This window comes from Osmerus mordax, chromosome 10 (genome assembly GCF_038355195.1).
Source record: "Osmerus mordax isolate fOsmMor3 chromosome 10, fOsmMor3.pri, whole genome shotgun sequence".
NCBI lineage: Eukaryota > Metazoa > Chordata > Actinopteri > Osmeriformes > Osmeridae > Osmerus > Osmerus mordax.
The window spans coordinates 14649804-14666310 of record NC_090059.1 but is presented as its reverse complement, the minus strand read 5'-3'; the positions used below and the strand labels follow the sequence as shown (position 1 = coordinate 14666310).

The following is a 16507-nucleotide window of genomic DNA, read 5'->3' as shown; positions in this document are numbered from 1 at the left end:
GTCTGGGGAAAGCACAGTGCTTTAGAATTAACATGTCACTGTTGCAATCAGTTTTCTCACATGTGGAACATAGAGATGGGAAATACTTTGTTACTGTATATGTTTCTGGTATCGGTACTTTTAAACCAGGCTCTTTTTAAACATGAGTACTTCTACTTGAGTGAATGATGTGTGTACTTTTGCCATCTCTGGTGGAACAAGATGAGATGCTGACGGTTGTGGCCCTGGGCTATGCATTTACTTATGTTGAACTTTGTCTAACATTTGGCAATTCATCAGAACTGCTGAATGATAAGAGGTGGGGATGCGAAGTCAGAAATTCAGTGTTGACAAGCATGTTGCATGTATACTCGCATTTGTGTTTAGTTATGGGGAATGTAAGATAGGCTGGTCAAGGTTATTGAATCAATTATGGGTTATGTGAGACTGTATTATGCCATCGTAAACAATTAAGATTAAGATGTGGTTATCCTTAAGATATATAAAGAATGAGTGTACCTGTTGAAGAAAGCAGTAGCAAGTCCCACGATTAATGTTCCAAACAAAATAGGTTTGGTAAGGCGCTTTGCAGTGGACAGTTGGTGTTGTTTCATGGTGGGAATCAGTTAGGTCTCCGAATGTAGGACGACGCACAAGATTAACTGTTCAGGGTCTTCTGCGAATTATTACCATAATAGTATTATTTTTTGATAGACTGGCTGTACACACCCCCTCCAAAACTGCTCAATAACCCTCTCTATCTGGCATCGTCATGTAAGCGTGCTAAAACTCACGTATCATGCACTTCCGCTCCCTTCATTACAAAACAAATTCTCAAGGGTAGTTAACTTGCTTTTAGTTAAACATACTATTCACATGATATATACGTGTTGCAAAATTCTTGCAACATATGTATCAGCAAACCTAAACAATATTTACTATCCAAAATCCACTCGCAATGTAGATAACTATATCGTGGAACATTTAAATATCATCATGTTTGTGGGGAGATATTTAGTTGACGGACTTGTAGCAGGTCGTTCAAGTGCCTGCGTAAAGCAAGTGTCAAACAACAAAAGTGATTGCAATCAGCTATTAAACAGGAAAGAAGAAAAAAATATATAGATATAGATTACACAGATACCAAGCTATGTGGGTTGAGGAGTATTGTGTTTCCAAGATGTTTAGAAGGTGTAGCTTGATTATCTCTTTCTACTAGTCAGATGAAGGCTACGATGTCAGGGAAGCCGGGAAATTCGACAGGATCTGATCGTTTTGAATACTTACAGTCACTCGTTACCGAATTTCAGGACACAGACAGCGAAGGTGCGTTGCAATAATTATTTAAAAAAAACATGTAGTAACGACATTTCAGTGATCTTGGTTGATATTTTAGCTTAACAAATGCTAAGATACCCAACATGTTTGTGAACTGCATGGGCTAGTCTACCTATACTAACGTTCAAAATGTTGCTATCATTTAGAGGCCAAAGAGCAAGTACTGGCCAATTTGGCCAATTTTGCATATGACCCCAGAAACATGGTGGACCTACGAACGCTTCAGGTGATGGACCTCTTCTTGGACATGCTCACAGAAGATAATGAGAACTTTGTAGAATTTGGGATGGGTAAGTATTGTGCACACAGATCAGATGTTGTAGGGGTAAGGTGCTTGAAAAGTCCTCCCACTCAACACAGAGATGCAAGGCAGCTTACTCTGTCTTCACTCATTTCTTTCAGGAGGGCTGTGTAACTTGAGTATGGACCCTGAGTGCCGAGACCAGATCCTGCAGAGTGATGGCATCGCCTTGGTAACCAGCTGCCTGTCAAGCCGGCGAGAGGAGACGGTACTGTCAGCCATCTCCACACTCATGAATCTGACCACGGCGGCCTCCCGCTCTCTCACCACCGACACCACGGTGGTGCAGTGCATGCTGCGCTTCTCCCTCTCCCAGAGCCCCCGCTTGCGCAACCTGGCCTCTGTGTTTGTTCAGGACTACTGCACGGAGCAGCAGGTGGCCAGGGCAGAGGAGCGATTGCAGGGCCACCATCAGACCATTCTGGGGATCCCTCTGCCCAAGGATTAGTATGGACATAGAGGACCGCAGGTGCCTCTGGTCCTTTTAGACTGGATATCTGATGGACTGATTAATCTATACTCTCTGAGAGTGACCGGACTCAGGCAGGATCGCATTGCCTGGGACTGCATAAGGATGGTTTGACAGAAAACGGTTTGACACATTGTCAGATTTTATTGTCTTGGCTGAACATGTTGTCCTTAGTAGTTACTGTCCTTGAACAAGGTCTACATTGCTACAACATGTCACTGCCACATGAGGGAGATGATGCCCCTTCTTTGGTCAGCAATGACAGGTTGATGGATGACTGCTGTGTATAATGCCTGCTATGCATTTGGCTACTATCAAATCTAGTTTTAAAGGCGAGCACTACCAGTGGTTGAATGTATCTATTTGATAATAGACATGGTTATAAACTTTCAATACATTTAGTAAGCAAATGTCCCTCGTGAAATATGTGAATTGTAATTTTATTTCCCTTTTTATACATTCAATAAACAATCATCCTTACTTTTTCATCAGTGCATTCCTTGCTTACACGTGAGGCTGCACAGGAAGACCAGAGATTCGTCAGTTCTGTTGAATGTGTCTCAGGTCCAAACCTCAAAGCAGCCTGCTCCAGCTAAGCACCATGTGCAGAGCACATGTCCTGGGTGGACCTGAAAGGAAATATTACACAGCTGGGAGTCCTCATGCATGTGTGCGTATGGAGCGCTCCAAAGGTTTACTGGACATCCACCTGCCACTGAGATCAATAGGAGAATGAACTGCGTCTGCCACCTGATAAAAACAGACACGCCTACAACTGGCTTCAATAGTGTGACAGCGTTTATTTTAGTAATAAACGGAAGACAGGTTTCATGGTTAATAATATAAAGGCTACAGTTTATGCTAGAAAAGATGTACTGAAGTAGAAGCTGTAAACTGGTTTGATTTGCTGTAACAGGTTGAGTACATAGATCCAAATACAGCACATTGTACTGATCAACATTCACTGAATGATTGCCCATTGATATTTAAACTGTACTCATTTCTATCATCCAAGGTCTGATAGTATATAAACACCCTAAATATTGTATAGAACATCAAGAGGAAAATTTGGCATGGCAAACTACATCTATGGTTCATGGCTGTGCTTGGATCTGGTTATGGAGTTTTACAGAGTAGACCAAAAACACAAGATGGATATTTCAGCTACAATCCACAGATTTGGTCCCACCATTTTCATTCATTTACAGTCCCAGTAACTTTTCCGTCTGCTCGCGCAGTTTGTTCTTCTGAATCTGAGCCAAGGAGAGAGAAGAGAAAACAAATGGTTAGAATGTAGAGTGTTTCATGTCAGGAGTGGTTTACCTAATCAACCAGACAGCAGCTATGTTTCTGTGACTGTGTCCAACAGTTCAGCAGAAGTGCGCTTGTGTGCAGACTGGTTAATACCTCACTTTCCTCCTGTCTGGGGACATTCAGTCAACCTCAAGTTCAAAACTGTCCTCTAAGAAAGACTGAGGAGGTACGTCTTGTGCCTAAGCATATCTTTGAACAAGTGTAGCTTAAAACGTACCTTTCCTGAAACAGTGAGTGGGTAGCTCTTCACAAATGTGACATAGCGTGGGACCTTGAAATGAGAAATCTGAACAGAAAAAGACAAATGACAGGACTGCTGTTACACAATCACCATGATATGGTGCTGATATCGTGCTATCCATATTTTTGTGCCATTAGAAGGTATATGACAGTAAATCAATAGTCTTACTTTGCCCTTGCAGTAAGCTTTGATCTCCTCGGCACTGCAGTCCTGTCCTTCCTTCAGCTTGATACAGGCACACAACTCCTCTCCCATACGTTCATCCTTTACGCCAACAACCTGGGAGAGATATTGACCTAATTCTTAACAGGTTTGTGCCATGTAGCCTCAGATTATTGATACATATACATAGCCCAGATACATATGCTTCATTGAATACAGGTCTACACAGGCTGAAGATGTACCTGTGCCTCATGGACCTTCGGGTGGGTGTGCAGGAACTGCTCAACTTCCGCGGGGTAGATATTCTCCCCTCCCCGGATGATCATGTCTTTGATTCGGCCCTCGATGCGGCAGTAGCCGTAGCCGTCAAGGCTAGCAATGTCACTGTGACACATGCAAAACTAGTAAAAGTATGTATGTGCACTACCGCAAGTGTCATCATGAAATGAGGGGAAATTAATGGAGGGTGATTTGATATAGACGTAGAAAGATTTAAGCATTGCCACTGCCTGATGTGATGTTGTGTACTGTACCACATGATCTACTCACCCAGTCATGTACCAACGGTCCTTGGTGATGCACTCGTTCGTTTTAACGACATCATCCCAGTAGTTCAGCATGACACAATAGCCTCTAATCATCAGCTCTCCTTGGTTCCCAAGGGGCACGATCTGTCGAGTTGTAGGGTCTACCACCTTGGCCTACAAAGGCAGAGATCAATCAGTTTAGAGGAAAAATGCTGTGCCTTTCCAATGCAGTGTTTCCCCTACCATTATATTAGGGGGGCGCCCCCCCCCCCCCAACGGCACCCCCACCCCCCCCCCCTGGAAGATCAAGTTAATAAAAAAAAGAAACTTTTTTAATATAGCGCCCGATCACAAGATAAGTAATTTAAGGTTACCTTTCCTATAAAACAGGTCTATAGCTTGCTCTTTTATTAAACAAACTAAATGGCCTTATGTTATTTATCTCTTATTTACACGGCGGCATGTCATTTCTGTCTCTACATGGTATACCCCCCCAAAGCTGTAAACCTAGGGGAAACACTGCAATGTCAATAATTAATGTTTAAGAAATACCTCGATGTGGCTGGTGATGCATCCAACAGTCTCAGTCTTCCTTTCTATGTTGTCTATTGGGAACCCACAGAACGTTACTGGGCTATTTTCAGTAGTTCCATAGCCAATCTACAAGTATATAAAGAACACACATTGTATGAGCCTTGACTATCATCATAACAATGCATCCATAACCATTTGCAAAGTTTAAATGATCAGATGTAATCTCATTGGAGGTCACTGACAAGGCATGGAGAAGAATATCTGTCAGGTAATACGCTCCATGTCAGAGCTGGACTCCAGCTTGTCTTCACACAACCTACCCATCTGAATCAGCAAGTGCGAGAACAAACCTGGGCCTGGGAGCTCAGTGAGGTATGTGGTGCCCCCCTGACAACTGGCACACCTGTGGGACGGTGCCTTCCTACTGAGTGTATTTGCGTCTGTGGCTAACTGTAGCGAACATTGTGGCTCTTTACACTCTCTCAAAAAAATCTTGCTGATGGCGCCCGTACTTCAAGCATGGTGGCTTGGTTACATTTAGTCATTTAGCAGACGCTCTTATGGTTCCCTCTCTCACAAGGCTTATGAAAAACCTTGTGATGTACTTGGAGCTGTTTCACGGAGGACACTTGGCAGCTGGACAAAGAACCAGAAGACTCCTCTGTTGCCACGAGAACCCCTCTTTTAGAAGGGATATGTCCCTCCCCCTCTCAGGGCCAGGGTGCAGTGTGCAGGTGTGGAGAAGGGTCATAAAGTCATGACTGGCACAAAGTGGCATCGCAGGAGAAGTTCAAGCATGAGTATGTTCAAATGGAAAAGTAGGAAAAAGACATTCCCAATAAAACGTTAAATTTGTTGAGTAAACTCGAGATTCCGACTATCCTGAGAGTATCTATCAGACTCATAAACTCACCCATCTAAGGCCAAGGCGTCCAAGGACCTGAGCCAATCAGTGGATGAATTATACTCCCTCTCACCATCTCTCTCTTGCTCCTATAGTCTGCTTCACATGCATTATTTGAACATGACAGACTACTTGGTCTCACAAACACCTGGTTGGTTGACACCCTCCTCAATAGACACACATCACTCCTGAATGTGACAGACTGTGAAATATGTGGCTTACTTATGACAATCCCATCTGCTGAAACTAAATTCAGCCACACCTAGCTGGCTCGCCACCACTAAAGAAAATAGTAGTCACAGACGATTATGTAAAAGCTTGGCTTATTTCAAAAGAAAGGAAAATATGCAAGCAGATATGAACTTCTGCATTTGAATTCTTTTGGAGGAAAAGGAGGGTACTGTCCAATTGTTGTGACTTTAAAAGAAGTCTCACCACTTGCCAAGCATCTGGGGACCATTATGGGTTATAAAACAACCGCACAGGAGTGGCTCCATTGCCTTCAACCGCAGACTGAAATACAATCACCATCTTAACCTCTTAGGGCCTGAATGAAGTCTACACAGGTGCATTTTCCGAAATAACTCCAATGATGATTGGAAGCCAGGATCACATTTACCTTCTAGAACATTGGATTTATTACTGTTTCAAAACAAGAGACTCCAACATAGAGTTGGTACTTGATTAAGGATACAAAATGACCAAGTCTGTTTTCAAAAAAAGCAACATTGAATCCATTCATCAAGTTGATTTAAGCTTAAAATAAAATGCCAAAAAGGATTTATCATAAAAGTTATTTTAGGTGTTATAAATGTTGTTTGAAGCCAGTGTACAGATGGACATTCCAGCCTGTCCTGCTTGTACAGGGTTAACCTCTACCCTGACACTTGACTTCCTCTTGCAGACCTTTCCACGTAACACCGTGGCGAGTCCTCAGTTTTTTTCCTCAAATAAATGTTATAAATAGTGCTGTGTTCTGTTGACTGCCGTCCTCCTCTCAAAGCCCAAAGTGAATCTCTCTGCACTGCCCACCTTTTCTCTCAGTCATACACTCTCCCCCTCTCTCTAACACACCTCTCCTCTTCCCTCTCCGAAACCCTCCAGGTTTCTTTTCCTCTCAAGCCGCCTTTTGCAAGGAGCAGTTGACCAGCATTGCAGAGAGGCTCTCAGGAAACAGAAGACCAAGCAACAGAAGGGGCAAGTGGACAGACAAAACCAATACGTCTAGACCAGAGGTGTCAGTATGTGCTGTGTGAACTTCCTGTTGGTGTGGAGCTGTCTCCTGGTCCTGCATCCTGCAGTATGGGGTGCCCCGAGCCAGTGCCCCAGCCAGTGCCACTGCCATGGCGACCTGCAGCACGTCATCTGTGACAACGTTGGGTTGAAGAAGATCCCACGGGTGTCCGAGGCCACGCGGCTGCTGAACCTCCAGAGGAACAACCTGGGCAGCCTTCCCATGGGCTCCTTCAACGACATGAAGGGGCTCATCTCCCTGCACCTGCAGCACTGCCAGATCCGAGAGATCGGTGGCCAGGCCTTCAAGGGGCTCAAGAAGCTCATCTACCTCTACCTGTCCAACAATGAGATCAGCAACATCAAGCCAGGTGCCTTTGAGGACCTCGGTGAGCTCACCTACCTCTACCTGGATGGCAACCGCATCAGTGACCTGCCCAAGGGCATCTTCTCACCCATGATAAACCTGTTCATTCTGCAACTGAACGACAACAAGCTGCGTGACCTGCGTCCGGGGACCTTCACCGGAGCCAAGGATCTGCGCTGGCTGCACATGAGCGGGAACGAGCTGAGCTCGCTGCAGCCAGGCTCTCTGGACGATGTGGAGAACCTGGCCATCCTGCACCTGGACGGGAACAAGCTGTCCACGTACCCCTCTGCAGCCATGAGCAAGCTCCGAGTGGTGGAAGAGCTCACCCTGGCTAGGAACCCCCTCCGCAACATCCCTGACAACGCCTTCCAGAGCTTCGGACGCTACATGGAGAAGCTGCATCTGGACAACATGGGCTTGGAGAAGGTGAGTCTCTGATTAAATTGGATGGTTCAATCGGAGGGTTGAAAATATTGGATTGCAAAGAGTCGTGGTTGTGATTACATGAGGCAGGGCACTGGGCAATAGACTGATGTGGTCAACATGAAATGAGAGCAATGTTTGTAAGTGTTGCTTTTCCAGTGTTATATTTATTTTCTTCCATCAGCTAAGGATAATAACGTTTCATTTGACTGCACAAACATCTCATTAAGAGCAGCGCTACATCAAATACACACTGAACACATAAAACCTCTAGATTTGTATACTTTTCCTAATATTTCTGGCCATCCTATGAAAAGGAGGGGGTTGTTTGTTTGTTTTGGTTCTGGCTAGCTCATCTTGACCATATTTCATCAGCTTATTTAAATGCAAGGCTAGCTGCCAGCCAACTCCCCCTGGAGCCGACAGTCATTTCCCTGCTCTCCTAGTTGTGTTCCTGTAGCCTGAGGACTTCTCCTAACAGGAAGCTTCATGGGAGATTTGGATCATTCATCATATGAAGGCTGACCATGCAGATTTATGAAAGGCAGAATACTAAGGCCATCGACTGTTTGCTGTGGTTTGCTGTTGCTCCCCATCTGTCTCACTGTAATGAGATCCTTGTGGTGAATTTATCTACCATTGGCTGCATATGGGAAGTAAGCAGGTCACATGTGCTCTCCGGCAGGGTTCAGGATGCACATGTGGTCACCCAGCAGGATGTCTCTCTCTCTCTCTCTCTCTCTCTCTCTCTCTCTCTGTCTGTCTGTCTGTCTGTCTGTCTGTCTGTCTGTCTGTCTGTCTGTCAATCTGTTAACAAAACAATCCTGAGCTTCAAGTCTGAATTATTTGACCTCTGTTTTAGAGCTTGATGAATGTCAAGGTCTAAACAGCATTTTGCATAGCCAATATACTGAAAGTGCTATAGCATGTAAGGCGTTAAAACATAGCAGTGGTTGCACCATCTGTAACGGAAGAACATGCTGACTATAAATCATCGTCCCATCTCCACCCTTAAAAATGGAGAAAGACAAAATATCTGTCATGTTACTGGTGTTTCCCTAATTGGGACTTCCAAGCAATGTGACATAGCTGTGTGACATCACTTGCCTCCAGTCATCACACATCATAATTAAGGTTTATCAAATTCTAACCTTTTAAATGCTAAATCAGAAACACACTACTGTGGGCAGGTCTTGCAAGGCTTGGCCAACCTTCTTCTTTGTGGTTCAGGTCAATATATATATGGAGGTGGCTGAACACTTATCAGAGAAGTACGCTCTTTGCTTCAGTCCAGTCACAGTGAAGCGACTATGCTACCTCGCTACACAACAGACCTTTCCAGACTCAAGGTTTAGTCAACAAGTTAAAACAACATGTGAGTCTACCTGGGCTTGAGAAGGAGACCAGTGATATAATAACAAGCCTCTCTGACTGTGAGTGTATGAGAGCAAGACGAAGCAGCGGGAGATGCAGAGTCAGATATAAAGTAGAGGGGGGGGGATCAAGCTCCTTGCCGGACGAATGTAGGTATTTATAGTGTGTTTTTGTTTGCTGGCTCACATCCAAGCATGTCCCGGCCTAATTATTACACAAGTGTTATTTTCAGCTCCGAGGGTCCTGTAAACAGGTCAGGAGGGGTTAGGAGACAGGTAAACAGAGCCAGGGTGTTCCATAGCCCCATGAAGTGAGGTATTTTTAGCTGGCCATCGCCCCAAGTGAATGGACAATTGGGCCCTTTGCGAGCCTTCCTGGCAAAGGAGCGGCTTGAAGAGGGAGACGAAAGGAAGAGAGAGCAAAAACAACCTGGCCCCGCTGGAAGTCATCCATCTTCCATCGCTGCAAATTACAAGCCTCCACTTCGGCACTCTCATCCCTCCGCAGTGGAAATTTCCAAAAAGGAGCTTCAACAGCCCAACATCTTCTAGACTTACATAAGAAGCCCTCAGAGCCCACCCCCTTAGTCATGCCTGCCTCCAGACTTCCCCCTCGTCTTTCTCTAGTCAGAGGCAAAACTCGACACAGAGAAGATCAGTTCACCTTGCACCTCTGTGGCGTTTTTAGCAGCCTCGCAGATGCATATGAAATTGACCAGGTATGAACACAGGCTTGTTATGTCAGAGTAATTCTGGAGCAAAGGGAGAGATTCCCTGGACTGTGTTACACAAACTGTCCCCTGATCAATGTAGAGTAGCATTAAATCTAATCCCAATTTAAAAACTTGAGGAAATCTTTACAGAAGCACAATGCATGCACAGTATTAAACAAGATCGCGCAGACGCAACTGCATTGGTTAGCAGATATTTGATGATAGTTAACCTATGAAAAACTCCTGCTTTCTGCATCTCTTCCCCTAGTTCTCCGAGGGTGCTTTCAGCGGAGTGACAGCCATCAAATCTCTGAACCTGGACAACAACAAGCTCAAGAATCTCCCTAAAAGCCTGGAGTTTGTCACCATCACCAACCTTACTATCTCCAACAACCCCTGGGGCTGCACCTGCCAGCTGGCTCCTCTGCGCAGGTGAGCACTGCCCCTGTAGTACATCAACTGCCACTATGTGTTCCCTATACTCCTGTATTATAGACTACTGTAATTCTCCTTCTTTACAGGTGGATGGACTCTAGCCGCCAACGCCCAGATGCACTGTGTGCCTCTCCTTCCCACCAAAGAGGCAAGCAAATTCGAGACAGCTCTGCCTTCAGCAGCTGCAAAGTCAAGACAAAGAGAGACAAGAAGGGGACACGCCATTAAACAGGAGATCTGACCTAGGAGGGGTAAATAAACATAAATCTATCCAGACGAAATTTGATTTCGACACTTGTGGAGAAATCCAGGACTGCTTCTCCTCGCCTCCCTCTTCCTTTTAACAGAACTCTCTGTCTTTCCTATTGCCAACTGGTTTTCTCCATCTTCCCCCTGTGGTCCTGTTTAGTCCTTTCTGCTACTGTATGTCCTGGTCATAGGGTGTCCAGAATATGACAAACTGTGATTTGGTTGCTCGTTTTGTCTTTCTGCAGGAGATGTTATGGAATGCCTGTCCAGGTGACAGGATGATGCGGAGCAAGCAGAGGAAGACAGCAATGCTAACTGTTACTTCAAGACTGTCCATCTAATCACTTGCCAAATAAGATGCATTCATAAACACACACAAATAACAGCACATATACTGTTTATATATATATATAAACTTAAGACATAAATTACAACAAAATATATTTTATCAATAAAAACACACAATTATCTTATCTCTCCACAGCTGAGAAATTTGTCAAGTTTCCCACAATCAACACTCCTCTTTCATTGCTGTGTCAATTTTACACCCTCAACTCTCAGGACCCAACAATATGCTGCCATGACAACAACCCCCCCCCCAACCCACATACAAACCTAATATGGAATCTTTCACAGGGCTCCCTTTATTTATTGTGGGTCATTTCACTGCTTGTCGTGTCTCACCTTGCCAGTGGGATTTCTGAGAGACCGTGTGAAAACATCTTGAAGGAAACGTGACTGAAAAGGTGACTCAGACATACCTTACTTCACAAACTCTGTCCAAAGATAAACACCTCACAGCGCAGGCGGCTGAGGACTAAAGACATTGAAACTTTGCAAACGTGAGCATTATTGATAAGTCCACATTAATAAGAGACTTTCTTTCCAGTTATATATATATCTGTTTCAATATAGTTTTGGATATGTGTTTAACCTACCCCAGTATTCCAAAGGGACTTGTGGGAAACACTTGACACAACTACATGGGGATTGGAAAGTATGGCACAGTTTTGTTTAATCATGATTAGCTGAAACATGGTTTATTAGGATCTTTGCCTTTTTTATATCCCTTGATAAAGCAATGATTTGTTTCTCAATGTATTGTAAAAATGTTGTTATATTTCTGATTTCCTGATTTTGGGGAATACCAAGAACCACATGAAAGAGTAACTTCAAATCTGTGGATTAGCTATTATAATTTAACAGTTCCCAAACTTTGGGACTGTCTATAATGCTCTTACACTTAAAGATGGCTCTTAAAGATGGCTTGTTCTGTCTTGCAATGTGAGGGAACATTTCGTTCCAAAATAGAGAACCCGAGCAGCAACATTTTCTGGATCCAATGTGGTGCGTGAGTTTAATGTTTAACTGTTTGGATGTTTACAATCTTAGCAGATTTCCCATAAATTGGTCACAGATCAAGCACCTCTAAGAGAATTTCCGCCCCAGATGTACCTCCTCCCAGGGCCTGGGTAGACAGGAGGTCTGCCCCAGGATCTTACCCTGAGAACAAGTATCGTCTTTATGCTTGGAACATGGATCTGCGAGGATGTTCTTCTTCAAACAAGTCTCCCTCTACTGATCACATTTATGATATCAATAGTGATGAGCCAATTATATTCATAGTTTGACAAGTTTCAGTGCCAATTTTAGGACTGTTCTTCCTGCCAACTTCATTACGTACATTTTCAATAACTTACTGTTAAATGCTTGATGCCCATAGTAGAGATGACCTTCTTTGCAACTTCAGGGGGGCATGGAGAACCAGCCACAATGCCTGTAATGCATAATCAACCCATGACATTAGTTACTCACCACAATCAAAAATTCCAAATGGTCTTGCCCACTACATTTACATTTATTCATTTATCCACTAAAACAGACCTGGCTGCACAGTACCCAAAGTTGAATCAAAATGAAGTGAAATAGTCTCTTACCTGCCTCCACCGAAGACAAGTCATACTTGGCCAAGTCAGGGTTTCCCAGCATGTCAATATACATGGTAGGGGTGCCATATACAAAAGTACACCTAAAAGGAACACAAAACAATATCTATCAACAATAGTACTTCTGTGATAACACATTGGTCACTGTACTAAGCATCAAATTGTTTACATTTACATTTATTCATTTAGCAGACGCTTTTATCCAAAGCGACTTCCAAGAGAGAGCTTTACAAAGTGCATAGGTCACTGATCATAACAACAAGATAGCCAAAAAACATTGCGAGTAGCCAAAACATGAAGCACACATTGTGAACAACCAAAGTAAGTGCCAAAGGGAAGAACCATAAGAGCGTGTAGTTAAACAAGTTACAATTAAACAACATGAACCGCTATAAGTGCAAGTGTACCTGTGGAAAAAAGCAAGCAACAGTAGTAAAAACAATAGGTTTAAAGGCTTGTGTAGTGACTACATCAATACTGGTTGAACTACCTTTCGCTCTCCATCGCTACCAGATTGGCGTGCCCGTCATACCCAGGGGAGGGGAAGATGATGGTGGCACCATGCACGGCCATGCACATGCCACCACCCACGGAGCCGAAGCAGTGAAACAGGGGCACTGGTAGGCAGACTCGCACGTCAGGCTGGGAAGGGTCCAGAGAGATCAGTGAGACGGAACCAAAACATGGAATGTATAGGAAACACAGGGTAACACAGGGCCGGTCCTTCCTACAGGCGACATAGGCAGCCGCCTAGGGCGGCATGAAGAGGGGGGCGGCATTTTCCCAAGTGCAAGTGGTTCTGTTGATACATTTCGCCTAGGGCGCCAGATGTGCTAGGACCGGTACTGGGGTAACACATATCTATACGCACACAGTGAACACATATCTATCCGCCTACGTAGATTCCTCACCCTCCAATCGTAGCCCACGCGTCTGCCGATTATGTAGGCATTGTTGACGATGTTGTGGTGGGACAGCGTGGCACCTTTCGGGGACCCGGTTGTGCCCTGATAACAGACATAATAGTGAGAGAGTGACGTGTGTCTTTGGTTTTTACAATGAGACAAATGGTTGTAGAAAATGACCAAGCACAGTGCCAAACAAGATGAACACAGATTTGTGAGCGGTACCGATGTGAACTGAATGTTGATTGGATCGTCGCTTGAGAGTTTCTTCTGAAGATCCTGTAGCTGCTGAATATACTGGCTGCTCCCGGCTTGCATCACATCGCTCAAACTAAACATGCCGGGCTGTTGGCTGTCTGTCACAATCACAATGCGGAGGTCTGGGAGCCTGAAAGGAAGGGGAGGAATAGGTATCAAGATTAAGGAAAGGGGCGGTGAATTGGTCACTAAAATTACAGTATATTTGACAATGGGAGTTACGAGGATGCAGGCTGACAATGTTATACAACCTTCACATACTAATCCTACATAGCATGCATAGCAGTCATACTTAGCACTCTTTATGGCTCCAGGGCTGGCAGAGTCAATCTCTGGACAGATCTGTCTCAACATGTCACAGTAATTTTGAGTCTTAAACTGGGTCGGGCACAGGATCGCATTGCATCCCACCTAAGACGCAGTATCATAGAGAGGATTACCTTACCAACTTTATTGGTCTATCACAGAAAGGGGCCTATGCAAAACATCAGAAGGGGAATGGATTAGCTCAATCTGTACCTTTTGACATGACCCACCTTTCTTAATGCAAACTCCACTTCTTGTACCTGGTAAGCTGGATTCACTGATACCTGTAGTGGTGTAAAAACAGTCAAAGAATAAGAGGAATCTTGATATATTCTACATGAAAAAATAACGCTTCAGTATCTGAAAAGTCACTTTTGCCGTGCAATAGGTGCTCACCAGTATGATGCCAGCCTTGGCTGTGGCAAACTGGAATAGCACCCACTCATATATGTTGGGGCCCCATATGCCCATTCTGTCCCCCTTCTTGAGTCCCATGGCCAGCAGTCCTGCAGCAGCCTGGTCGACCTGAGGATGACGATGGTGGAGCAAAGCACAGACGTTAGCATAGCTGAGCTTGTCAATAACATGTTATTGTCAAAGAAGTTATTCTGAGGAGTCAGGTGGCTGAGTGGTTAGGGAATCGGGCTAGTAATCTGAAGGTTGCCAGTTCGATTCCCGGCCGTGCAAAATGACGTTGTGTCCTTGGGCAAGGCACTTCACCCCTACTTACCTCGGGGGAATGTCCCTGTACTTACTATAAGTCGCTCTGGATAAGAGCGTCTGCTAAATGACTAAATGTAAATGTATTCAATTATATACACGGTCTACTGAAGCTAGTCTTCGACTTTGGAACTATTTATTCATGCAGCGTCTTTCTATCCCAAGAGCTGGACATTTTTATTTTTATACTTGCAAAAGTGTGAGTTGTGTTATAAGAAGTCCATTCAATGCACTCAAGGTGAAGACCTTGTACCTTGTACATCCAATCAGTTAGTACTACCAACTGTACTACAGCTACTGTATTTGTTGGTGCTCAAAGGTTGCAAATGGAAAGGACAACTGATCCATTTTTATCTCACTAGGTTGTAAATGTTTAACCCAGCCCTAGTATGAATGGATTACAGTAATTACAGATACTGCATCACCATGTATTACATCAGACACTCATCTCTGGACTTTGTTGTCATTATACAGACCTTGTAACCCACACAGCATATGACAGAACCAATGGGGCATCACAACTCATACAGTTTTAATGTGGGGCCTAGTTCCTCACAGTAGTCCAATTTGATGTAGCCCTGATCTGACCACAGAGGAAGTATAGAGACCACTCACATCATGCTGTAACTGTGAAAAAGTCTTCCTAATCCCGCCCTTTAGGAATACCACGGCTTCTCTGTCCGGACAGCGTTCCACAGTGGCCTGCAGAGCACCAGCTACCGTGCTGGAGAGCAGGGAGGTGGAGGAGGTGCCGTGAGCATAACTAGTGGTCAGAGAGGGAATAGTGGGTGGGCTGTCCACGTGAATTCCGCTAAAAAAAAGAGATCGAAAGAGTTTCTTTAATGATGACAGTGCAGACAGGGTGAACATGTCTTAGAAGCCTGAGAGACTGGATCTTGTCATGAACTGTATGAACAACCTTTTGGCAGAGCAGTATTGACAGTGAAAGTATGGGAAATCATTGGTTTGATAGTCTAAAATAATACAATTTACTGACATGTATGGTTATGGGGCGTACTGTAGCCGCGTACAAGTTTGGGATATGCGCTGGAAAATGATAGTCTGAAGGTTTGACGGGGGGAGGGGTGGAAGAAGTAAGTGAACTAGCAAAAGAACTTCAGATTGGGGTGGAACCTCCTCTTCAAGAAACAAGAGAGAACGAGTTACACAACACTGTAATATGAGATTCCTCCAAATATCATATCGATATTTGTATTTTTTGAAATACTGCAACATCTCAGAAAACACCAAAGCTAAATAGAAATAGCATATTATGCATAAGCGACCCCATCACTTTTGCAATCAAGTTAACTTTCTATATACTGGATTTACCCAAATATTCCATTACTATTTAACCAGCACCTTGTTTGTTAATTTCAAAGTGTGCACTTGCAGTATGATTCAGTAAGCATGTGATCAGTCAACGCATCAATTCATTTTTGTATTCTGCAAGTCTCGGTTATTTTTTGTTTACTCACCAACTACCCTGCGCTGTAAAACAAACAACTTTCCGAGGTCTTGGAAAAACCTGGAAAACCTTCACTTGCGTTGAACAAAATACATTGGACCGCAGAGGTTGTGAACCCAAAAGTATCCGGGACAGCATGTTTCTATCTCTCTAAAGCTATACCACTATATAAAAAAAAAAACTACTGACAACACCAACGTTAACAATGCATTGTCAATTGTAGCCTACTAAAAGGAAACTACTGGTTGGAGTAGGGAATCTGATATGCCACACACTCAACGATTACTATAAACAGACAGTTCTGCGCTGCCCATGAATACATTTTCATCCAGTGGATTG

General features: G+C 44.0%; 3 protein-coding genes across 3 annotated transcripts; 2 read left to right on the top strand and 1 right to left on the bottom strand.

Annotated features, from left to right (window-relative positions):
• The first annotated feature begins 1031 nt into the window (after positions 1 to 1031).
• On the top strand, positions 1032 to 2567 carry armc7 (armadillo repeat containing 7). The gene is made up of 3 exons (XM_067245305.1): positions 1032 to 1305; positions 1464 to 1607; positions 1720 to 2567. The coding sequence occupies exons 1-3, from the start codon at positions 1203 to 1205 to the stop codon at positions 2064 to 2066; spliced, it is 594 nt and encodes a 197-aa protein (XP_067101406.1). The 5' UTR covers positions 1032 to 1202; the 3' UTR covers positions 2067 to 2567.
• On the bottom strand, positions 2512 to 16484 carry acsf2 (acyl-CoA synthetase family member 2). The gene is made up of 16 exons (XM_067245304.1): positions 16179 to 16484; positions 15316 to 15511; positions 14377 to 14505; positions 14211 to 14264; positions 13967 to 14085; positions 13642 to 13804; positions 13423 to 13518; positions 13002 to 13153; positions 12503 to 12594; positions 12266 to 12342; positions 4884 to 4991; positions 4354 to 4505; positions 4047 to 4188; positions 3811 to 3921; positions 3619 to 3687; positions 2512 to 3340 (listed from the first exon to the last, which is right to left on the bottom strand). Exons 1-16 carry the CDS (start codon positions 16304 to 16306, stop codon positions 3290 to 3292), a joined length of 1839 nt encoding a protein of 612 aa, XP_067101405.1. The 5' UTR covers positions 16307 to 16484; the 3' UTR covers positions 2512 to 3289.
• chad (chondroadherin) lies at positions 7013 to 12161 on the top strand. Its single transcript, XM_067245126.1, has 4 exons — positions 7013 to 7798; positions 10150 to 10313; positions 10403 to 10567; positions 10811 to 12161. Exons 1-3 carry the CDS (start codon positions 7013 to 7015, stop codon positions 10542 to 10544), a joined length of 1092 nt encoding a protein of 363 aa, XP_067101227.1. The 3' UTR covers positions 10545 to 10567; positions 10811 to 12161.
• Positions 16485 to 16507: the final 23 nt, after the last annotated feature.

Coding starts and splice junctions, on each gene's coding strand:
- armc7 (XM_067245305.1), top strand. CDS start 1,203: ATGAAGGCTACGATGTCAGGGAAGCCGGGAAATTCGACAGGATCTGAT. Junction 1,306..1,463: donor TCAGGACACAGACAGCGAAG/GTGCGTTGCAAT, acceptor GCTATCATTTAG/AGGCCAAAGAGCAAGTACTG. Junction 1,608..1,719: donor CTTTGTAGAATTTGGGATGG/GTAAGTATTGTG, acceptor CATTTCTTTCAG/GAGGGCTGTGTAACTTGAGT.
- chad (XM_067245126.1), top strand. CDS start 7,013: ATGTGCTGTGTGAACTTCCTGTTGGTGTGGAGCTGTCTCCTGGTCCTG. Junction 7,799..10,149: donor ACAACATGGGCTTGGAGAAG/GTGAGTCTCTGA, acceptor CTCTTCCCCTAG/TTCTCCGAGGGTGCTTTCAG. Junction 10,314..10,402: donor CAGCTGGCTCCTCTGCGCAG/GTGAGCACTGCC, acceptor CCTTCTTTACAG/GTGGATGGACTCTAGCCGCC.
- acsf2 (XM_067245304.1), bottom strand. CDS start 16,306: ATGCTGTCCCGGATACTTTTGGGTTCACAACCTCTGCGGTCCAATGTA. Junction 13,519..13,641: donor TCAACATTCAGTTCACATCG/GTACCGCTCACA, acceptor GTCTGTTATCAG/GGCACAACCGGGTCCCCGAA. Junction 3,341..3,618: donor CACTCACTGTTTCAGGAAAG/GTACGTTTTAAG, acceptor TCCTTGGCTCAG/ATTCAGAAGAACAAACTGCG.